This window comes from Amblyomma maculatum, chromosome 10 (genome assembly GCF_055883805.1).
Source record: "Amblyomma maculatum isolate TAMU_Amacu chromosome 10, ASM5588380v1, whole genome shotgun sequence".
Taxonomy (NCBI): Eukaryota; Metazoa; Arthropoda; class Arachnida; order Ixodida; family Ixodidae; genus Amblyomma; species Amblyomma maculatum.
In genome coordinates, this window is record NC_139353.1 from 82977952 (window position 1) to 83002237 (window position 24286).

General features: G+C 47.2%; 1 protein-coding gene across 1 annotated transcript in view; it reads left to right on the forward strand.

The window, feature by feature from the left end:
• The first annotated feature begins 8127 nt into the window (after positions 1-8127).
• The window catches only part of LOC146176890 (neprilysin-3-like), a 29585-nt gene continuing 13426 nt past the window's right edge, over positions 8128-24286 (forward strand). The window contains exons 1-5 of the mRNA XM_084581417.1: positions 8128-8335; positions 8475-8706; positions 9893-10034; positions 18665-18814; positions 22826-23089. Coding sequence (XP_084437543.1) covers positions 8128-8335; positions 8475-8706; positions 9893-10034; positions 18665-18814; positions 22826-23089 — 996 coding nt within the window. The remainder of the gene's footprint in view (positions 8336-8474; positions 8707-9892; positions 10035-18664; positions 18815-22825; positions 23090-24286) is intronic.

The window sequence follows — 24286 nt, forward strand, 5'->3', positions numbered from 1 at the left end:
ACAATTTTTCACTCATTGGTTTGCTGCAATTAAAAAAATTTGCTCGAACATTCTAATAGGTTTCATTCCCTCCTACACCAAACGGAACTCATAAATGGTCCAATAAGTTTAGCGCGAACTATATTTCTGTAAAATAGGAGAAAACCAACAGTAAACTAAGTTTGGGAGGGAACACGAAGAGGGAAATTACCTACAATTAATTTAAAGTTAACACAGGGAGGTCAAATAAGGGTGTCAGCTTCCAAGTTTTGCTTCCAAGTTTTATTAAAAATTACCAATTTGTATTTTGCAGGGAATTTGCCAAGACAGTCATACACTTTTGGAGACAAAGAACATGTATTGACATTTGTCGTGTTTCCGTGCTTCTCTCGGGGTTCACTGCAGAAACTGCCGTAGGAAAAAGGAACAAGAGCCTAGATTAGTGTACAGAATGCTATTTGCATAATACTATGCAGTTTCAAACATTAGATGTTAGAAGTTTCAACAGTTACAACATTTCAGGGATTTCCTAATCTTTTGGAACAATATTGTCACGGACAACAGGGCTAGACTTGACTAAAACGACGGGACGAAGCTGTACCAGCAGGCAAACGTTCGGCGCACAGCACGAGAGTCAACTTCAGTGTCCTCTTCTTCCAGGCGCAGCTAGAACATGGGGACACCAGGTGGCATTACTCCCCCTCTTAAAAAAAGAAATAAGGGACGGAGCGCGAGCGATGGCCAATGTAAGCGAAAAGAAAGATCAGCACATGGACAGCATAGATAACGGAGGCGGGGTAAGGTGTCCTACGCGACAACGAAACAAACGCATAGCGCACCACCGCGTGAAATAGGGCTTCATGCGGACAACGTGCACGACCTCTGAGCGTGGTTGCCGACGCGAGGACTGCACGGTACCCACTGGAAGAACTTCGTAAGTCACTTCCGTGACTCGGCGCAGAACTTCGTAAGGTCTGAAGTAACGGGAAATCAGTTTATCACACAGGCCGGGCCGACGCACCGGGGGCCACACCCAAACTTTCTCTCCAGGATGGTATGCGACGTGTCGATGACGGAGGTTGTAGCGGCGTGCATCCATGCCCTGCTGTTGTTGAATGTGAATGCGGGCAAGTTGACGTGCTTGCTCAGCGCGCTGAGCAAACTGCTCGGCGTAGGGCATGAGTGGATGATCATCTGGGCAGCTCGGAAGCATGGCATCCAACATCGTCTGAACGTCACGTCCGTAGACTAGGCGAAATGGTGTAAAACGCGTCGTCTCTTGGGTGGCCGTGTTGTAGGCATAAGTGATGTAGGGGAGAATTTCATCCCAGTTTTTGTGCTGCGAGTCTATGTACATTGCGATCATGTCGGCGATGGTTTTGTTGAGTCTCTCCGTGAGGCCATTCGTCTGCGGGTGATATGCAGTAGTTTTTCGGTGGCTGGTATGACTAAGCTCGAGCACGTCGTGCATGAGCTGTGCCGTAAACGCGGTGCCTCGATCGGTTACGACTAGGGACGGTGCGCCATGACGCAACACGATTTGCTGCATAAAGAATTGAGCGATCTCAATTGACGTGCCGCGCTGCACTGCCTTGGTTTCCGCATAACGTTTGAGATAGTCGGTCGCGACTATAATCCATTTGTTTCCCATCGATGACAGCGGAAATGGGCCCAGTAGGTCGATGCCGACTTGGTCAAACGGCGTCCGAGGTGGAATAATAGGTTGGAGCAAACCCGCGGGCTTGAGAGGAGGCACCTTTCGACGTTGACACTCGCGGCAGCCTCTGACGTAGCGATGGACGGCGTCAGAAAGTTTAGGCCAATAATAGGCTTGACGAACTCGAGCGAGTGTGCGTGCAAAGCCCAAGTGGCCGGAGGTGGGCTCATCGTGGCAAGCAAAAAGGATATCGTCGCGAAGGTCGGCCGGCACGACAAGGAGGTGCGCTCGATCAACAGTGCTGGAGTTTTTCTTGAATAAAACGCCATTCCGAAGACAGAATGCAGACAGGTGCCTTCCAAACTGGCGGGGGACGTCAGCAGCGCGACCCTCCAGGTGGTCAATGACAGGTCGAAGGTCTGGGTCAGCTCGCTGTCGGGTCATTATGTCTGAGGCATTCCCTAGTCCAAGAAAACCTCTGTCATCCGTGACGTTATCGACAAATCTGACGGGTGCCCGGGAGAGCGCGTCAGCATCTTCGTGCTTCTGACCAGATTTGTACACAATGGAATAATCAAATTCTTGGAGGCGAAGGAGGAGAAGCCAGCACAAAGAATGGTGGTCAGTAACGACTTTGAACGCACGGCCATAGAGGTAAGGCCTAAATTTCATAGTTGCCCACACAACCGCGAGGCATTCCTTTTCCGTAGTGGAATAATTTGTTTCAGCGCGGGAGAGCGTGCGGCTGGCATACGCAATGACCCTTTCCACGCCAGCTTGGTGTTGAACGAGTACAGCGCCAAGGCCGATGTTGCTGGCGTCGGTGTGGACTTCGGTGGCAGCGTCTTCATCAAAGTGCGCAAGAACAGGGGTAGTTTGCAGTCGTCTGCGCAGCTCCGCAAAAGCCTCTTGTTGCTCGGCGGCCCACACGAACTGTGTATCATCCCGCGTGAGGCGGGTCAGGGGTGCGGCTATCTTGGAAAAGTCGGCGATGAAGCGGCGGTAGTACGCACACAAACCCAGGAAACGTTTAAAACTCCTCTTCGTGGCAGGAACGGGAAATTTGGCGACAGCGGCAGCTTTGTCGGGGTCTGGCCTAACGCCTGCGGCACTCACAAGATGACCGAGAAACTTCAACTCTTTGTAGCCAAAGTGGCACTTCTCGGGCTTGAGCGTCAAGTCAGCTGACCGGAGGGCATCTAATACTGCGCGAAGGCGTTCGAGGTGTTCTCCAAAGGTTTCAGAGAACACGACAACGTCGTCGAGATAAACTAATCAGATTTGCCATTTGAGGCCGGCGAGAACGGTGTCCATCATGCGCTGAAAAGTAGCCGGCGCTGAACATAGGCCGAATGGCAGCACTTTAAACTCATACAGTCCATCTGTGGTGACAAAAGCTGTTTTTTCGCGGTCCCGCTCATCGACCTCAATCTGCCAGTACCCGCTCTTCAAGCCAATGGATTAGAAGTACTGGGCGCGACGAAGCTTGTCGAGCGAATCGTCGATACGGGACAGCGGGTAGACGTCTTTTTTAGTGATGTCGTTCAACTTTCGATAATCAACACAGAAGCGAAGGGTGCCATCCTTTTTTTTCACCAACTCGACAGGGGACGACCACGGACTGTTGGAGGGTTGGATGACACCATCACGAAGCATCTCCTGAACCTGTGTCTGAATCGCTTCACGTTCCGTCGTTGAGATGCGGTACGGCTGCTGGCGTATAGGGCGGGCATCGTCGGGAGTGCTTCACGGTGCTTCACAAGAGGCGTTTGCCGAATTTTCGATGACGTCGCGAAACAAGCACTGTATTTTAGAAGGAGAGAATGCAGGTCGTGCTGCTGTGTTTCCGAGAGATCTGTACTAATATCCAGACGATCAAGGGATGGGCGCACATTTTCAACTTCTCCGAACGTAAAACATTCAGAAACGTCCGCTAAGGCGTCGGCGAATGCGATTGCGGTAGCGCGGAAAAGATGGCGGGGTTCGTTCGTGAAGTTAGTCACTAGGAGCTCAGATCGGCCGTTAAGCAGATGGATGAGACTCCGCGCCGAGGTGATGCCGTGGGTGAGCAAAAGGGACTGGTTGCCCTCAGCGACCGCCGTTCCGTCACGTAGTTCATCGCACTTAACAGTCACAAAAACACTGGAACGTGGCGGAATATAAACGCTCTCGGCAGAAATTCGAAGAGGGGCACGGCTTTGGCGGTCTGCGGTGTCAGTATCATCAGCTTTCTCGGTCGAAAAGGTCACGGTACGCTTCCGGAGATTGATAATGGCCCCATACTCTCGGAGAAAATCGACACCAAGGATACAGTCGCGGGAGCAGTCAGGTATCACAAGGCAGCTGACAACAAACGTGGAGTTGCGAATTTGGACTCTCGCCGTGCACTGACCGCTCGGAGTTACGACATGTCCGCCAGCGGTTCGAATCTGCGTGCCAGACCATGGCGTCATCACTTTTTTTAGAAGCATCGCTAGCTTCCCGCTTAAAATCGAAAAATCAGCACCAGTGTCTACCAATGCGCTAACCTTATAGCCGTCGAGGAGCACGGGTATATCGAGCGAGAGTCTATCTTCACGTGTACGAATTGTCGTCGGGGCCGTCAAGTCGCGGTCGCTCACAGGTCGCGTTGTCGAGGGGTCTTCGTCGCGTCGATTTGAAGCGGCCTCGCCCCCTGAGGTCGCTGTCTTTAGTTTTCCCGGCTCGGACTAGGCGACCGTCGCTGCGCCATCCCGGAGGAGCTGGGCTGCTAGGATGATCGGCGTGGAGACGGAGATCGTGACTGTCGTCTAAAAGTTGGCGCCATGCGCTGCTGGGCTACGTAGTCCTCAATATCCCGGGGTCGTTGGCCTAAAGGAGGGCTACGCATGTCGATGGGGAAACCCTTCAGTCCCAGTTGACGATATGGGCATTGTCGATACAAGTGACCAGGTTCTCCGCAGTGGAAGCACAGGCGCTGTTGATTTGGGGCACGCCACAGGTCTGCCTTTCGCTGGGGTGGTCGGCGGTTGTCGATGTACGGCTCGGGGTGGGCTGAATACAGTGAGCCTTGGTCGGGTGGCAGTAATTGTGTGGAATCAGTTGGGGGACGTCGCAAGATGTCCGCATACGTTGGTCGAGAGGGCTCGCTGGAAAAGGATGGCGGGTTAGCAGATGGTACCGAAGGCCGAAGTACTTGCTGGAGTTCTTCTCGTTCAATGCTAGCGACAGAGGCGAGCGTCGGCTGGGGAGCACCGAAAAGCTTCTGGAGCTCTTCACGCAAAATGGAGCGGATGATGTCGCGAAGAAGATCCGGACTAGCCCCGAAGGCCGAATGCGGTTCCGTGAGCGTAGCGGCGATTACCGGCCTGTCGTAGGTCGTAGAACGCTGCTGGAGCATCCTTTCCATCGTGATTGTTTCCGAAAGAAACTCGGCAACTGTGCTCGGCGGATTGCGCACGAGCCCAGCGAACAGTTGTTTCTTAACGCCGTGCATGAGATGGCGCCCCTTTTTCTCTTCGGGCATGGCCGGGTCAGATCGTCGGAACAGCCTAGTCATGTCCTCCACGTACATGGTTATGGTCTCGTTCGGCATCTGTATGCGAAAGCGTAAAGCTCTTTCCGCTCGTTCTCGGCGATCCGGGCTGGTGTAGGTGTCCAGGATACAGCGGCAGAACTCGCGCCACGATGTTAGGGCGCCTTCGCGATTCTCGTATCAAGTACGAGCGCCATCTTCCAGGCTAAAGAAGACGTTCCTGAGCTTTGCGGCGTCGTCCCACTGATTAAATGCGGCGACCCGTTCAAACTGGGAGAGCCAGTCTTCGACGTCTTCCGTCTGACAGCCGTGGAAAGCCTTAGGCAGTCGCGGGTTCTGCAGAGTGTAATACGTCGGAGTTTGCATGACAGGTCGAGGGGCGGCTGCGGTGGTGAATTCCAACGGCCCGTGCTCAGGTGGTAGGCCTAGGTTCCTCCGGCTAGCGCGGTGAACAGGAGTGTCGATTGGCACAGGACCTGAATCCTGGGTATGCGGAGGAGTTCGGGACATATACTGGGATCGATACCCAGCGTCGACACCAAAATATGTCACGGACAACAAGGCTAGACTTGACTAAAACGACGGGACGAAGCTGTACCAGCAGGCAAACGTTCGGCGCACAGCACGAGAGTCAACTTCAGTGTCCTCTTCTTCCAGGCGCAGCTAGAACATGGGGACACCAGGTGGCAATATTATCACCAATACGCCATATCCAGCTACACCAGCCACGCCTAATAATGATAATTTCAGGACAAAGCATAGTGAAATTATCATGACGCTTAAACAGAAATACATCGGCTGAACCTGATTCATCTCAGGTGCCACTTGCCACTAATTATATTATCTGCCCGGAGTATGTATGCCTTAAGAAAAATATGAAATGTCCGCTTAATAAAAGCAATAAGAACTCAAGGGATCCTGGAATTTCATCTTTCATCAATTCACTGCTATCAATAAAGAATAAAATGAATTATTACACGAGATAAGAAATGTCCATGACACGATGTAGTATTCTGCAAAATTTCTTTCAATGTCAAATATTCATTGTTTTGGGCAACTAAAAGAAACTCTCCATGCGCCTTATTTCTAGACTTCCCATGTACATCACAGCATATTTTCTCTATCTCTGGTGCGCTTAGAAAAATGCCCATGAACTGACTGTATACAGCCTTTGTCAAAAATTCTGACGCTAAGGGTCTGCATTCCACACCGTACAGCTCAAATTGACACCAGCAATCCATATACTTAGTGTTTCCACGTAAGGTCGAAGAAAGGATGGTCCGTCGACCTTTTATATTTATTTTAAGGCGTTATGCATTGTTGCCTGACGTCTGGAAAGAAGAGATCTGCAATGAGGTTTGCTGCCACAATTTTTGCTTCGAGGCACATGAAATTAATGACGAAGAGGTGGACTGCCGCCCTTATCGCCTGTGCTGTTTTGGCCAACTTTGGTTATGAATTACACAAAGTATACTAAAGTTGGGTAGCTGAAAACTGTCTGACTAAATATATGCATGTTTTTACTTATATTCGGTTAATTTTTGCTTTTCAGGGTAGTGTAGACGTTTCTATAAATTTTCTGAAAATCAGCCGAGAAAACGAAATTTTACCCGATTAGCATTTCTTAATTGAAAACAAAGAAGTTTATGGCGGAGTAGCAATAATTCCGCGCTAGACTCTTAGCATAATTATCTATCAAACAACTAAAGCTTATATTTATATAACGTTTCAATACATAGATACGATCGTGCTAAATTCAAGAAAACAACAAATAATGAAAATTTCTGAGACAAAAACAAAAAAAAAGAACATTTTTGATATTTTTAAAGTTTGTCGACCTATTTGCCTCTACTTCTGCTTTACAAATCATTAAAAGTTGTTGCATAATTTTTTTGAACTAGCAAATTCAGCCACTTCAATAAGGCCCTTCTGCAAGGCATAGCGCACCACGCAGGTAGGAAAATTCTATGGCATTTGGGAATCGCCCACGATCTAAATTTTGCCTAATATTGTTACAGGGAGAAATATATTTACAACAGAAGAATAAAGATGTATACATTGAGAGGCAGCCAGGCAATAAGGGCCCAGCGTTCGAAGTACTCCACTTCACCTTCCACAAACGAGTGCGCCACTTTTCCTCATTGTTCTCCACCCGTAACAATATTTCATCTAATCATTTTTGTCTCTTGCAAATTAGCTGTGATAGCACAGCAATAAATAATTCGGAATCATGTTTGCACGCGTAGAGTTCCTGATGCGATGTGAAATCGGGCAGCACAGTTGTTTTCCGCAATCACCTTCACCAAACGCGGATTACAAAAAAAGCCGATAAAGTTCATTGAGCAAGCAACGTATTTCGAATAAGTTTTAGTGAAATGAAAAAAATTGTCACGGATGCGGAGGACTGCCTTACTTGAACACAGTGTTTCTGGACTGCATTCGTTTATTTGAATGATTCGACAGCGAATAATATTTTCATTCCTGTACACACAGTTTCTTCCATGCAGTCCCGGCTGTGCGTGGCGGCATGAAGCGTGAACAGCAGATCGCACGCGCGCGTATCGTTCGCACAACGGCTGAATCGAGAAGGTTATTTTTAGTTCACAGCGCTCGAGCAGTATTAAACTGTACGTAGGTGGGGCCCCTCTTTTGATGCGCTTTACAATGCAATCCCGCTCATTCCTTGCGTGCGCATTGCAAGGCTCGGCCTCCGGATATATGTGGAGACAATTTAAGTGAAAAGTTCCCACAGAATATGCCGAGTAACGGTGCAGTTTCACCCGCCTGCATACTGCGTATAATGTCTAAACTTGAAGGCTAATGTCGGGCAGTTTGTGGCAAGGAATTTGCGCGGTATCTTGTGCCAAAGTAGACCTTTTATTCCGAGGAAATACCCTCGCGCCTATAGCTTCCACTCCAGCGTAAAATACTATTGACGCAGCCCATACAAGTATAACATGGCCACTGACTCTCTCGCATGTTGCGCATTGCCTCCTCGCTCAAAGCAGCTGGCGCTGCTGGCGAAGGCAGCACAGGGGAGAACTCGATGAGCAGCAAAGACCAGATGTCCCTGATCATGGTGGCCTCTGTGGGAGGGTTCCTCTTCGTTTTCGTGATCCTCGTCACCTTCTTCTACCTGATCAGCGGAACGTACATCCCGGAAGGCATCGCCTGCATCACCGAAGGTGACTTGAGGATGGTGACTTGCACATTGTTTGCACCGTTTAGGAAGAACTTGCATTGTTCTTGACCATGGTAGAGACATCTTCGATCGTAGTACCGTAGTTGATGTTGTCGGTCTGAGCGCTGTATTCGGTCGTGCAGAGTGCCTGAAGGCACAGGAATATTTGGACGGGATCGTGGATGAGGCGAAGGACCCGTGCGTCGATTTCTACGGCTACGTGTGCCACTCGTGGAGACCAAAAGGCACCAGCTTCCACACCGACGCGGTGCTCAATATGCTGTTCCGGCTCAACACCACGCTGTTTCGCAAGCGGGTCCAATTCCGCAGGGACGAGCAACGCCAGGGAATGCACATCTTAGGACCCATCTACAGGCAAGTATCATGCCGAGCGCTAACATGTGTGGGCGACGGAAGGCGTGAGTCGAAAGGCACGTGTTGTAATCAGCTTAAATGCGCGAATATGAGTCCGTTCAATTAAATGTTTACGATAACGCTGCTTCTGAGGTTAGTCGGCTCCATGCATTATTCGGCGCGCGCTGCTTCACAGTAACAAATTAAGACGTCTGTTGCATGAACGGCATTATTCAGCTTTAGAGCAAGCGTGAACACTGCCATATGTTTAAACAAACATGTGACACTTTCTCTCCGTATTTCGAGGTATACGTTCACAGAATTCATATGGCCGCTTTGCATATGCGTACTAGCTCTGGATTCGGCACACGGTGCTTGACTGTCCACCGATCCACAAGATACCTCACACGTTTTCCTCACACTGGACGATATGACAAGTAACTCTGTGCCATGAGCGACGTTTCCCAAAAAATGAAAATTTTATCGAGAGTAACCGTTGTACTGTCGTCAGCAGCACGTGCGCAAATGACGGCCAGTGCGCATGTCTTAGACCAAGAGCTGCCGGTATAAATTAAGTCACACTACGCAATAAAGATTATTCCTAGTTCCCAAATGCTTGCGTGTTACATCCATTACTTATCATACATACATACGTATCACAAATACGTATCATGCATCCAACACACAGGTTTACCCTCCAACTGAAAGAAAAATATGCGTATAAAGGGTAAAACACTTGTCTACAAAAAGAACGCACGAAATGTATCTTTGAGTTCGCTCTCAGCTGCGCCCACTAAGACTATAGCGATAAGGCCTCATTCCAGGCAGGATATATGTGAGCATGCACAATGACATTAGCATTACCCGTCTCTTCCCAGCTTCCTAGCTGCTGCGGTTTCTCTAGCTACAGCGGTTAGTGCAGTCTGAGACATCACAGAGATTTAGCTTACCGTGATCCGCGATCCGCTACGGTGATCCGCCACCGCGCGTTCCACTGCGCATGCCCGGATCCCCTCGACACCGATAGATGGCGCCACATACTTGATGTCGGCACATAAACCTGCCGCGTCGGGACCAATCAGCTTGTGCGCCCCGCCCACTCGCGGTAGAGGGTCGCGGATCACGGTAAGCTAAATCTCTCCATTGTAATCAATCCCCCGAACCTCGTTGAGCTGCCCGCCAATTTACTTCCCTTCTTCGCGTGCAGATCATGCTACCACTACATGAGCACCTCCGAGGAGCTGAAGGAAGCCTTGCAAGAGGCGCACACGGTGCTACTGATTGGACAGCTCATGCAGGCGGCCAGCTTCTTCGATGTTGTGCGCTACCTGGTGCGGCAGTCCCTGCAGGTACGAGAATTTACGTCTATCACTTTGTCGCTCCTGCGAAGGCGAGCGGACTTACGACAATGCTATTTTGCTGGAATAAACGGCAGAAGACGATACAAATGTAATTTTCCAACGAGGGTTTTTATTAAGTCACCGAACTGCGTTTGGGCATGTTTTAGAGCGGTAATGGCGAAAAAAGCATTATAGGAATGTTTTCAGTAACTGCATTGTCAGCGCTATTATCATCAAGATAACTATAGGTGCTATATTATCATCATTATTATTAAAACTCTTGAATTTCCGTGACAAAGCTCGAGTGCTAAACAATTGCCACAAACTGAAAGGAACTAACTTTTCTATTGGCGAAGATCCCTCGGTACATGTGCGGGGTATCAGGAAAAACTTTGGGAGTGTGCAAACCCAAATAACAAGAAGACTAAGGTTGGGATGGAGCGCATTTGGCAAGCACTCGCAGATTATGACTAGCAGCTTACCGATATCGCTCAAGAGGAAAGTATACAACAGTTGCATCTTGCTTCTACTCACCTATGGGGCTGAAACGTGGAGGCTAACAAAGTGAGTTCTACTTAAGTTGAGGACAACCCAGAGGGCTATGGAACGAAAAATGGTAGGGGTAACATTAAGAGATAGGAAGCGTGCAGAGTGGGTCAGAGAAATACCTCAAGTTACCGATATTCTATCGGAAATTACGAAGAAGAAATCGCCATGGGCAGGACATGTGCGAAGAGAGGGTACCGATGGTCGCTTAGGGTAACAAACTGGATTCCAAGAGAAGGAAAGCGTAGCAGGGGGCGGCAGAAAGTTAGGTGGGCGGATGAGGTTAAGAACTTCGCAGGGGTCAAGTGATGCAGCTAGCACAGAACCGGGTTAAGTGGAGAAATATGGGAGAGGCCTTCGCCCTGCAGCGGGTATAGTCAGGCTGATGATGATGATGATGATGATGAAACCCAAATAAAGACAAAGGCGACAAAGTTTTCTTGGTATACGACAAAATACGCATAAATGGAGACCTATACCATTGGGATGACACAATAAATGATATACTACTCGTTGAAAAAGGTTTACAGGATTCCACTAGCGAGAAAAACGAACATGCAGATTGACCGGCCTCGCGAACCCGCCGGCAAGCCAATAATCCAAGATAAGCATCCTAAACATAAACGCCCGCAGCATATTAAACAAGACAGACTCACTTGAATCTTTATTTTATGTCTGGAACCCAACTTCGTTGCCATTACTGAAACGTGGCTACCATATGACATTTTATACTGTGAGATACCGCCGCCGATATATTCTATTATACGTAAAGATAGAACGACACGTGGAGGCGGAGTGGCTATTTTTGTCAAAAACAATACCTTACACAATCTTACTGAACTTGAAGACGTCGAGGCTGTTTTTTGTTTTGCTTTTTTCAAATGTTTTCTTGGCTCATGTAACCTTACTGTGGAATGTGTTTATCGAAGTTTCTCTTTAGATCGCGATGGTATTGAATCATTATACAATTCATGCGTCGTATTGTTTTTGGGTCCAGATCAATCTTACTAGGCGACTTCAACCTCACCAACACAAACTGGCAGACCATAGTATTAATTCTCCTTGCTCAGAACTTATCATTAATTTATGCTGGACTTCAATCGATCGCAAGTACACAATCAACCACATGTGTACAAGGTTCTACATCTAATAATATTGACTTAATATTTCTCAGCGATCATTTTTCTTCCGACAATGTGCATACTGGAGATTTGTACGGCATATCGGATCACAAAATAGTTTTATGTAGTGTTCCTGTTCATGAGGCAGTAGTATTCTACCCGGACCTTAGCAATGCTTACGACACCAGTATAATTGACCACCTCAGTTTTGAATTTTCGGGCTTCAAAGATTTATCCTATAATGATTTTACAAATATCGAAATCTTATGGCTGAGGTTCAAAACGATAAAAGCTTCGTTCCAACTAAAATCAAGACCAATCAGCGAAACACATGGATTACTTGCGAAATAATTCATGCTAAGCGAAAAGTAAAATGACTGCGAAAAAAATTGAAGTCAAAACTGCACGCTAAAAGCCAGCTTACTGCAGCGATCCAAACTATGAAATAAAAAAAATCAAGTTGGCTAGAACTAACTACTTTACAAAAACTCTTCCCGATTTCCTGAAAAGCTCACCCCAAAAATTCTCGCACTATATAAACCCTAAGCAAAATGCAACGGAATGCTCGAAAACAGGTAACAAAGTTACTTCCACGTTGCTAAGCAAATATTTCTAATCAGTTTTTGCTGAAGATAATGCCCTATACCTGAATCTCAGCAATCGCATGCCCCTGGCATCTTTGACGGTGACGGAGGAAGGAGTGCTGAATCTAATACTATCTTTAGACCCGAAGAGAGGACATGGCCCAGACAATTTACCGAATGCTTTTTTTAAGAGGTAGGCAGAATGGAATGCTAAATATCTGTGAGCAAATTTTTAACAAACCATTGTCATCCTGTACTGTTCCGAATGAGTGGAAAATTGCAAAAGTTTTACCGATACATAAATTAGGAAGCAAAGATGACACCGCAAACTACAGATTTAACTCACTTGCATGCACTGCTTGCAAACTACTTGAACATATTATCGTAAAACACATAACAGCATATCTCGAAGAAGAACGCATTTTATCGCCTTTACAGCATGGATTTCGAAGAGGACTTTCGACTACTACGCAACTAATAGAACTTGAACATGAGTTATCCTTCAGTGTCGACAGATTGACCTACTACTACTAAATTTTTGTAAAGCCTTCGACCGAGTATCCCATCAGAAATTAATATTGAAACTAGAAGCTACGCTAGGTAACAGCCCCATAGTTGCATGAATCGAATACTATTTAACCAACAGGTGCCAGTTTGTTACATTTCAACACGACATTTCCAACTTAGTTCCTGTAACGTCCGGTGTTCCACAAGGATGTGTACTGACTGGCCCCTGTATTCATTAATGATTTACCATTTTCATTAATGATTTACCATTTTCATTAATGATTTACCATCGAATATTTGCTCTAACATCAGGCTCTTTGCAGACGATTGCATTATCTACCGCGAAGTTAACTCACCAGAAGACTAGGTAGCCCTGAACAATGATCTTAAAACGGTATATAAGTTGTGTAGCGGCTGGCAAATGAACTTAAATGTTGAAAAATCTGCCGCGTTATCAATAACCAGAAAAAAAACAACAATCAGTCGTTCAGTATACCATTAATGTTACTCCATTGACTCAAGTCACGGAACACAAATATCGCGAAGTAATCATATTCCATGATCTTAGATGGAACTCTCATATAATTTACATCTCATCCTCAGCATTAAAAATACTTTCTTTTTCCTTAGAAGGCGCCTCAAACTAGCCCTTATAAGACCAATCCTGGAATACTCTAATATTGTCTGGTTTCCCTTCGCTAATCTACACATAAACAAAATAAAACAAGTACAGAGGAAGGCAATCAAATTCATTTTTAATGAATTTAGGAAAACCGATTCACGAAATGACCTACTTCATAAAGCCGGTATGCTTTCCCTGCAGAAAAGAGCCAAACTAGCTCGTCTTAAGTTCATGTACTAACTACTTTCAAATTAGATAAATATTGATACGTCTAAATATATCTCCATTACAGACACCAGACCCACGGGCCATAAGCATTCACGAACTTTAAGCGAGCGAACTTTAGCTCTTTGTTGGCAGCATTTTATTCACTGTTGATCAAGTTAAATACGCTTTTCCGTTTATATTGTTCCAGAGTGCAGCTTCAGGGCCGTTCAAGCCAGTGGTGCTGATATCGTTTGTTGAGCTCAAAAGGCTGCCTGAATCTTTATTCTGACATTTCTGACCTCTGGAAAGGCCATGAGGATTTATCACTCCGTTATCGGATGATGGACTCCATAGGTTTTTGCCCTACGTTCTTTCTTCAAAGTGCTGTGAAAAACTGTGGTGGATATTTGGAAAGTGTGCGCGTCGAACATTTTCATACCCAGCGTATTTACCACGGAATTTCAATTTCAGCAGCTGAATGATGGTCATCGCGAAAGAAACCGGTTTGAGGTCACGTGAGACTCGAAATATTCGGAGATAACAATTTTGGGCACTTTTGCTCGATCCATTTATCGTGTCAGACTGGCTTGAAAGTTGCTTTGAATTCAAACTACACAGCAGCGACGACTTAGCCGCTTTTACGTTCTTCACATCACCTAAATCCCCCAAACGGCGTCTTGGGAACCGTACATGTTTCTTCTAATAGCTAACCTAGGTCACGTGGGAAAAATTGGCTATGGTTTAGTTTCGGTTAAAGCTAGCGAGAAGCGATAGCTGAAGCTTTGTTGCAGATGGCAAAGCTCTTTATTCAACAGGATTTTTTTCTTTCGTTATGGCTATAAAGAGAATCCGGGGGGCGACGCCTGTATATATACGCGAGATTGACGTCAGCGATCCGGTCTCTCCCCAAACACATGCTCGTCATATGACGTTTGACCCTAATCTTTGGTGGGAGCATAGCTACCAAAAGTGGTTGTTGCTTAAGCTGAAACTTGACCTCGAAGCTGTTTGAAGGTCATGGAAAACATGCGATGACCTTGGCGTTACCTCGCATAATGATGTTATAGCTCCAATAAATTTCTAGGTACGTGTACAAATACATACGGGTTCTTTTACCGTTTCTGGTCCGTCAAAACACGTACACCGTTGCCGCAAATAGCGCCCGTGTACCGAGTGATGCTAGCGCACGTTAAAGGAGAGTTCAGAGATTTTAGAATTCTACAAGCTTAAAAGCAACAAATGCTTGCAGGTACAGAATGCACTTTTTTGCACTAGCCTTTGAATTATAATCGCCGAATTAAGTTACTTGGACAGTCAGACTTCTCTGCAGTGTACCGCACCAGGTAGGGCCCCAACGATGACATCACGTATACCTCAACAATGACCTCACGACATACTTTCTCGATGACGTGTCCCACTTTCTGCTCGGGGATTTCAATTGTGTTTTAGACACAATGCGCGACATCAGGGGGCCTGGTCAGGGCGCCTCCAATTACCACGCGAAAGAACTTGGAAAACTAGTGCGATCATTACGCTTAGAGGACGCGTGGGTCACAGAGACCATTTCGAGGCAACACGAGTCTGGGGCCAGAGCGCGAGCCGAATAGATCGAGTTTACATCCCCTCCGCCATGGCACCTGACTTGCTACAGTGTGTGGTATTGCCTTTCTTATCAGGCCTTCTAAGTGATCACTTCCCGGTTATGGTTATTCTGCGGGCAGCCTCGGGCCGTGCAAACAGCCCTCTGATGTGGCGCATGGATATAGCGGTACTCCACGATGAACAGTGCATTGATGATATACGCCGAGAGTTGGGCTTGTCTGTGGCCAGAGTGAGTGACATAACTCCTGCTACTTGGGACGCGCTGAAAACACGCTGGCGCGATGTTCTTGTGTATGAGGGGAACGCGCCGCGTGTCTACATACGACCATGCTGAATGACGTTCTGCGCCGTATATTCATCGTACGTGGCGGTGCAACACTTAAGTTCGCGATGCACGAATATCTCGAGACGCGGCGCGAGGGTTATCACCGCATCTTCGGGGACATTTCACGCGCATCACTCTCCACGGGTCCATCCAACGTGCCTCTTGAGGATGCTGCGAACCTCGGACACGCTCAAGTCGCTCGCCAGCGCACGAACAGGCGAAGTCGCGTAGAGGGTGTCATGCTTGCGGACAGTATTACGTCTTCGAAGCCCGTGGACATCCACAACTTGTTTAGCGAGCATTTTGTAGCCCTCTTTTCGTCGCAAGGTTTCGACCAGGAGGAGGATTTTCAAGAGGCTGTCGGCTCCTTCTGTGGGCCTCTTCCTCAACTTCCAGAAGACGCATGTTCGGCACTAATGAGCCGGCAACATTGGAGGAGGTGCGATTTATCTTAGGCGCCATGAAACAGTCGACCGCTCCCGGTCCTGACTCGCGTTCCTTATAGGGACTTTTGTTTGGGATGGCAGGACAGCGCTAGTAGCCCGTCACTTCCTACACCTTCCAAGCAGCAGGGGAGGCCTTGGCCTGCCGTGCATCCCGACAGTGGTTTGAGTACTAGCGTCAAGGCTGATGGAGAGGCTATTGGCTGACGAGTCTTACTCTGGTCGCTCGCTCATCCTGTACTGGATGAGCACGGCGCATCGTGTGCTTACACCCGAACATTACCTCGGTCCACAGGCGGCCAGACCTCTGCATTTTTACCGCAAGGTTGCCGAGACAAGTCGACTCTCGCTGCATACCTGTGAGGTGTTAATGTAGGCGACCTATCAGCCATACCCATCAGTGAACTAGTTACAGCTCGCAGGCTTTCAGATGGTGAGCAACGAGAGACCGCTGCCCCCAAATGGCGAGTGTGGACAGGAAGTGCGAGATTTTTACTGGCTTAGGCGCTGGGGCGTCCTCCCCACAAGACAGCGCCTTGCCAAATGGGGTATTGTAACCAATGACCAGTGTGCCAACTGCGGTGCTCCCGAGAGCCTCTCGCATATTTTTTTCGAATGTGTAGTTGCGAGAACAATGTGGTGGCTCGCATATAGGATGTTTAGTGTCCGCATGAATCCCAGCCTCAGGCGCCGGCCCATCCCTTTTTGAACAACTTGTGTTCACCATGGTTTTGTTCGTGTTGTGGCGTCGCAGGTGCCTCGCTGAGGCACGCCGCACTTCCGCACGCGCAATGTATCCAGCCTTCCAGAGGCTGCGCCTCTTCATCTGGAAGTATCTGTCTGGAAAGTTAGAAACGGAAGGCGAGACGCGGTTTCTGCGGCGCTGGCACACGCGCTTCTATATTGTACAGCGGAGTGGACATGAAATGCTTGTCGTCCTTTATTAGACCCCCCGCCCCCCCTTTCTAATGTTTTCCCCTCTCCGGGGAATCATGTTTTTCAGTTTAATATGTATATGTAGCCTATACTGTTTTTAGAGCGCAGCTCTTTGGCGTCCGTTCCTGGGTTTCGCGTCGTCGTCAGCCTCGTAACCAGCTCCGCCCCCCCTTTCATCCCCCCAGCGCTAGCAGCGACCGACTGATACCGCTGGATGCCGCTGACGCCGCCAGAGCGTCAAGATAACGTGACTGCATAGAACACCGTCTTCGCCATGCAGAAAGAGGAGAGGAGGGTCCCCCCCCCCCCTGTTCCTGTGTGGCGGATAGGGTGCTCTTCAGTTGCCGACGCGCCGGTTATTTCACGTAGGCCCCGGCACGTCGACGAATACGTGACCACCTTCCCACGGCTAGACCTGGTTCTTGGCGCTGCAGAAGCGAGGGTATCATATTGTTTGCGTCGGCATCGGTGGCGTTGTCCCTGAAACCAATTCCGCAGCTGGGGTTGACTCACTATCGACGTCAGCAGCATCAGTCAGTCGCTGCTATCTCTTCCCTCCTCCCTTTATCGCGTTGTCCGCTTGCTGCGCGCGCTTCTGCCCCCATCGTTTGCCGCTGGGTATACACGCCGCCCCCCTCCCCCCTCTTCCTGCGAGTCTCCGGTTGTCAAAGCGCCGGCTCGAACTTAATTCCTTTCTTCGCTCCTCCTCCAATGCAACCCCTGTGCGGTGGCAATCAGAGAGCCAGGTCGGTGGCTGCGGATCTGTATATGTGCACCGCCCGAGCCGAAATTGCCGCTGCCGTTCGCCACTGCGAAATTATCTGCCAGTTCTTTCTGAGCCATGAGCGAGACAAACAGGAATTTCTTCACACTTATGCGGAAGAACATCCCGTTCCTCTCGCTCGTAACGCGTCCCACGGCTGTGACAACCTCGCGAGGCACTTGTATAGATCTCGTCTTTGAGAATCAAGCATTGGTGTACCAAGTCGAACATATATATGAGTCTATTTCTCCGACCACAAAGCTTCCTTCATGACTGTCAAGAACTGTTAGTGAAGTCTTTGTTAAAGGAATACGTGTGAAAAATAAAAAAATAAAAATCTGTGATGCTGGATTTCTGGAAAATGTGTTGCTCGATTTCTTTGCCTCAATCTATCGAAAAGGTGTAACAGCTTATTTGCTGCGCTCAAATTTCGCATTAGGAAGTAACGTAATCGTCGGTAATTTTTATAGTGATTCGGTCTGTGAGTAATGTGAGTTTTGGTATGTATGTATACGTACCTAACAAATTCTCTTCGCAGTATGTGTGTATACAATAAATTCTGTTTCCGCCAAATGTTATTTTTCATGCAAATACGGATTTGTTATATATCTGTTCGTTAGGATTTATTTTATGTGCACTTACATTTGTTCTTAATCATGAGCATTACCTGTTTTGGTCATTTGTCGCCATTCATACGAATGTCTAATGCTTAGTAAACTTATTCTAAACAGTCGTTATGTGACTGCAGATGACGTAATAGTAAAGTCACAGCAGCAATGCATGCGTTCGTATTACTCTAATGCAACAGGTTGCAATAATTTCAAAGTTGTCCTGCAGCCATTTGATACGGTTCGCATTTCTCTCCTCTTTCACTGCAACCCTGATGGTGCATTGAGGAGCCTACAGAAAAACGGTAAAAAACTGCTCCTATCACTTAATAAAAAGTTTTGTTTCTGATCTTTGTTTCTCTTCGTACATCGCAGCTTGGCGTCTACGCTCTATTCCACGTCAGGTTCATCTACGAATCCGGTCGACCCATGCTGTTCATGCACGAAGGCTACTCACTGGAGGGAAAGCTTGGCCAGTCTTTAGACAGCGAAGACACCCGTCGTCAATTTGTGGAGGTCTTAAAGGTATCGCCCCCTTTCAGTCGATGGTCGAGTTCACAGATCAGTATTGTGTGTAAGTTTTGACCTTTGCTTATATGTGGTACAAATGGTAGCGTTGGTAGTACCATTTCTGTGACATTACCTGAGCAATAAGTCTTTCAAGTGCTCTTTCATTGTTTTGAGGCGAAATATTCACTACGGCAGCTTTTGGAGCTTACAACATAGCGCTGGTTTTCACCTTCAGGTGGCACTGACAGATAACACACTTTCGTTTTTTTTATAAACAAATTTTCAATGGAAGCGAAAGCTTCACTACCCTAGGTAGAGAAAAAAAACTGATTAATTTATAGGAAGGGAAAGGCGCGGTAACTGTCTCACTTGTTTTCTGTGGACACCTGAACCGCGCCTTAAGGGAAGGGAGGAAGGTGGGAGTGAAAGTGTAAAGAGAGAAAGAGGAGCCGTAGTGGACGGCTACGGGTAATTCCGACCACCTGGGTATCTTTAACGTGCGCTGACATTGTTGTTGTTGTTGTGGCTGTAGGAAGAAGGAAAAGAAAATGCACGGGCCTGCTACTGGCTCTGTAGCTGAGCCCCCTCCGCTGCCTCGTGCAGACAGAAAAGATATAGAGAAGAAAAAAGAAGAGGGAAAGAAAGAAGCGCGCCGCAACAACAGCCGTCGTCCACCACCAGCGGTGGCGTGTGCAATGACGGCCTAGAACAGATAAAAATTCGGTGCCAGGCAAGCCCCCGCCGCAAGCGGCGGTGACCCACCTGTACCAGCCCCATCAGGGGAGACCTCCTCCAGCTACATCGCACAGCACATGGACGCCTATTCGTTTCGCCTCCATCGAAACGCAGCCGCCGAGGTCGGTTTCGAACTCGGGTATTCCGGCACAGTAGCCGGCCGTCTTACCACTGCACCACTCCGGTGGGTTACCCTAGGTAGAGAAGGCTTCGCGTGACAATAAATTCGGCTTTCAAGTGGCCTCCTTCTAATCAAGTGTGGGTGTTCACGAATTCGTGGTGTTCACCAAAATATATACTGCGCTTTCCTTTTTCCGAAACCTAACTTAAACAGAGAGGCAGCCCTGGGTTGGTGCGATGTCCGCGCATGTTAAAGGGCAAGAAGTAGCCAACTCCGTAGCCTTCCACTATGGGACCTCTTTCTCTCCGCTTCCTCTCTCACCTTCCTTCTCTCGCGTCTGACAGGTACTGCACCTTTCCTTTCTTATAAGCACTACAGTGGTAAGGCGCCCGACTACTGTGCAAGAGTTCCCTGGTTCGATCCCGACCGCCGGCAGCTGTGTTTCGATGGAGGCGAAATGAAGAGGCGTCCGTGTGCTGTGCGATGTCCGTGCACGTTAAAGATCCCAAGGTGGTCGATATTACTCCGGAGCCCTCCAGTACCCAGCACCCATTTCTCTCTTTCTATTTTCACGCCCACCTCCGCCCTACTGAGCGGTTGAGGTGTCCAAAGAACAAGTGTGACAAATACTGCCCCTTTCCTTTCCTATAAACCAATTTATTTATAATTGTGAAAAAAACCGTTTATTGAAAAGCGGGTGTTAAAAAGGCTATCACTCCAACACTCGCAGCTTTCGCTCTATCACTAGGTTCAAGCATGATTAAGCCCCTAACTGCTTAAAGCTTTTGGTTTCCTACTCGAAGCTACAATGCTGATAAAAACGCAGCAGAAAACAACGTTTTTCATATAAATGGTCTGGCCACATTGCTTAGATGTAGACAATGGTATGTAAACTAGAGCGGAGGCAAAAATTAGTCCATTTGAGCCTATCATCATCATCAGCCTGACTATACCCACTGCAGGGCGAAGGCCTCTCCCATATTTCTCCCATTAACCCTGTTCTGTGCTAGCTGCAGCCACTTGACCCCTGCGAACTTCTTAACCTCGTCCGCCCACCTAACTTTCTGCCGCCCCCTGCTAAGCTTTCCTTCCCTTGGAATCCTGTTTGTTACCCAACCGACCATCGGTTATCCTCTCTTCGCACTACATGTCCTGCCCATGCCCATTTCTTCTTCTTAATTTCCACTAGAATGTCAGTAACTTGAGTTATTTCTCTGACTCACTCTGCACGCTTCCTATCTCTTAATGTTACCCCTACCATATTTCGTTCCATAGCCCTCTGGGTTGTCCTCAACTTAAGTAGAACCCTCTTGGTTAGCCTCCACGTTTCAGCCCCATAGGTGAGTACACGTAAGATGCAACTGTTGTATACTTTCCTCTCGAGCGATACCGGTAAGCTGCTAGTCATAATCTGCGAGTGCTTGCCAAATTCACTCCATCCCAATCTTATTCTTCTTATTATTTCCTTTTCATGGTCCGGATCTGCCGTTACTATCTGTCCTAAGTAGACATATTCGCCTACTACTTCCAGTGCCTCGCTAGCTAACGTAAACTGCTGTTCCTTCCCGAGGCTGTTAAACATTACCTTAGTTTTCTGCATATTGATTTTAAAGCCTACCTTTCTACTTTTCCTGTCTAGGTCATCAATCATTATTTGTAGTTCATCCCCCTAGTTACTTAGCAACGCAATGTCGTGAGCGAATCGCAGATTACTGAGGTATTCTCCATCTAACCTTATCCCTAACTGCTCCCATTCCAAGTCTCGGAATACTTCCTCTAAGCAAGCTTTGAATAGTACTGGGGAGATCGTGTCTCCTTGCCTAACACCTTTCTTTATGGGAATTTTGTTACTTTCTTTATGCAGAACTATGGTTGCTGTGCTGTCCCTATTTATATCTTCCAGCACTTTCACGTACGGCTCGTCGCAATGCCTGCATCACCGCCGAAGTTTCAACTGAGTCAAATGCTTTTTCGTAATCATTGAATGATATGTATAAGGGCCGGTTATATTCCGACCATTTTTCTATCACCTGGTTGATGGTATGGATATGATCGATAGTAGAGTACCGTTCCCGAAAACCTGCTTGATCCTTTGCTTGATTGCAGTCTAAGGTTGTCCTGATTCTATTAGCGATTACCTTAGTAAATACTTTATACGTAACAGACAGTAAGCTTATTGGTCAGTAATTTTTAAGGTCCTTAGAGTCCCCTTTCTTATGAATGAGGATAATGTTTGCATTCTTCCATGGTTCCGGTACCGTCGATGACACCAGGCACTGCATATACAGGGTGGCCAGTTTTTCTAGCACGATATCCCCCCGTCCTTCAGCAAATCTGTAGTTATCTGATCCTCTCCAACTGATTTCCCCCTTTTCATAGTTGTAATGTTTTCTTGACCTCGTCCTTCGTCACTGGTGGAACGTCTGACTGTTTTTCCCTACCGCCAATCGCATTACAGTCGTCACTACTTTGGCTGCTGTAGAGATCTGTATAAAACTCCTCGGCTACTTTGACTATCTTGTCCATATTTGTGATGACGTTGCCCGCCTTGTCCCTTATTGCATACATCTGATTTTTGCCTATACCCAATTTATTCTTTGCCGCTTTAAGGCTTCCTTCGTTCTTTACAGCATGCTCAATTTTCTCCATGTTATACTTTTTTATATCGGCCGCTTATTGATTAGCTTTGATATATCGGCCAATTCTATCTGGTCTGTTAAATTGGAAGCTTTCATACTCTGGCGTTTCTTAATCAGATCTTTCGTCTCCTTAGACAGCTTACCGATATCCTCTCTAACTATCCTACCGCCTACTTGTACAGCGCACTCAGTAGTGATATCTCATTTGAGCATGTAAACACTCAGAAAATGTGATTGTGACCTACCTCTGAGTTTAGTGCCTAAATTATCTGTACTTTTCGGGGGGTTACAAACCGCTGGGACGTATCGGCTGTATCATGCTAACTCTATAAAGACGGGGGCTAGCATTCAAAGCTCATTGGCTCATTACACAAAAACTGAGGTGTGTCATGATATGTCATAGCAGAGCTATAAACGTATTTGATTTGAAAGTCAATGCTCAAGTTCATGACCGCCTCAGACACCGGCATATAGATACGATTCTGTACACTGAGTCGTGTTTTCTTTTTCTTTCAATCCTTCTCCACCCAGCTTCGGTTGAATCGCGACAACGTGTCAGATGCCTTTCAACAGCTTGTGGACATTGACGCCCAAGTTCGGAAGTTCTTCAATGGAACGAAGCTAGCCATTGAAAAGCAACAATCCTTGGAGGCGACGGTGAACGGCCTCGTGGTGAACGTCACGGCCAAAGACTGGGTGGCCGCTGTGAGCGACTCGCATCGCCACACGCTCGTGCTTGTGCCTACGGATGAGATCATAGTCAGGGGTGCCGAGATCTTCAAGCCGGCCATGCAGGTGATCAAAGTATAGACAGGCAATTTTTAGTCTTAAACGGCAGTAGTTAAATTTCGGACTTCATGTTTTGCCTTTTAGCAATGCAAGTTACAACTACAGGTGATATAGAGAAATGTGCTGGTCTGAGTATTTAAAACTTTGGTTAACAAACGTACGTGGTCGAGCATTGTCATTTATATATCCATGCATTCACGTCAATCAACGTGATCAAAGCACTGATAAATAGCGAGGCTCCGTACATGGGGAAAACAATAACATATTTGTTGCCATCTAACATTCGAAAGATTCGAAAGTATATTTCGGTTCTGTATATAATCTAATTAGTGAAATTATTCTGAAAAAAAAAATATTCTCTGATGAAGTCATATGCCTTTCATTGTACAATGTTTTTTGACCAATATATCTTTTCTTTCATTATTTTTTCGCGTATTAAAAGAAAGCCCAGTAAATATTTAAAGAAATCACTGACAACAAGATTCATGCGTATATGCACCAGAGCTATAATTCTGCAATATGCTATACAATTATGTTGCTCCTATGTAAGGAATTTGCAGAGTCAGTTTAGCTCATTCCTTAATCGCTTATTCGGAGGCGGCAAGTTTCGTTTACGCGAATTAGAACACATTTAATGTCCCATAGTCGTTCTTTCGGGTGAAGGTTTCGAGCTGCGAGGTCATCGTATACCCTTGCGGGCAGAGAAGAGGGCACCACCATTCCTCCTCTAAAAAGCATGCTCATAATATTTTGAGGCTGCGAGGATTACAGCGGCGAATGCAATGGCCCAGTATGCTCGAATCCTGAATGAAAGGCTCATTAATTCCCACGTGCAAGACATTTCCACTTGCTGTTTTACATGGATGACATCGACTGTCGCTTAAAAAAGAAGCATGACCTTAATAACTATTCTACCAAACAAATCACCAAATGGCCATAAAGAATGGCGTAGAATGCAGCGCTGCGAATAAGTGCTAAACATGTTTAGCACTTATTCGCAGGATGACAGCAGGATGACGCCGACGGCAGTGTCGGCGTCATCCTGCCGTCTCTGAATGTGTAGTCCACGCTGCCAGCATTTTCCGGGTGTTCTGTTCACGTGAGACCGTAAGCTTCTCTTTCGCGATCACCGTCTGAAAGGGCACTGCAGGCGGCGTATCAGGCTTGATTCACCACATCTGCTGTCTCTTGCAGTTTACTCGC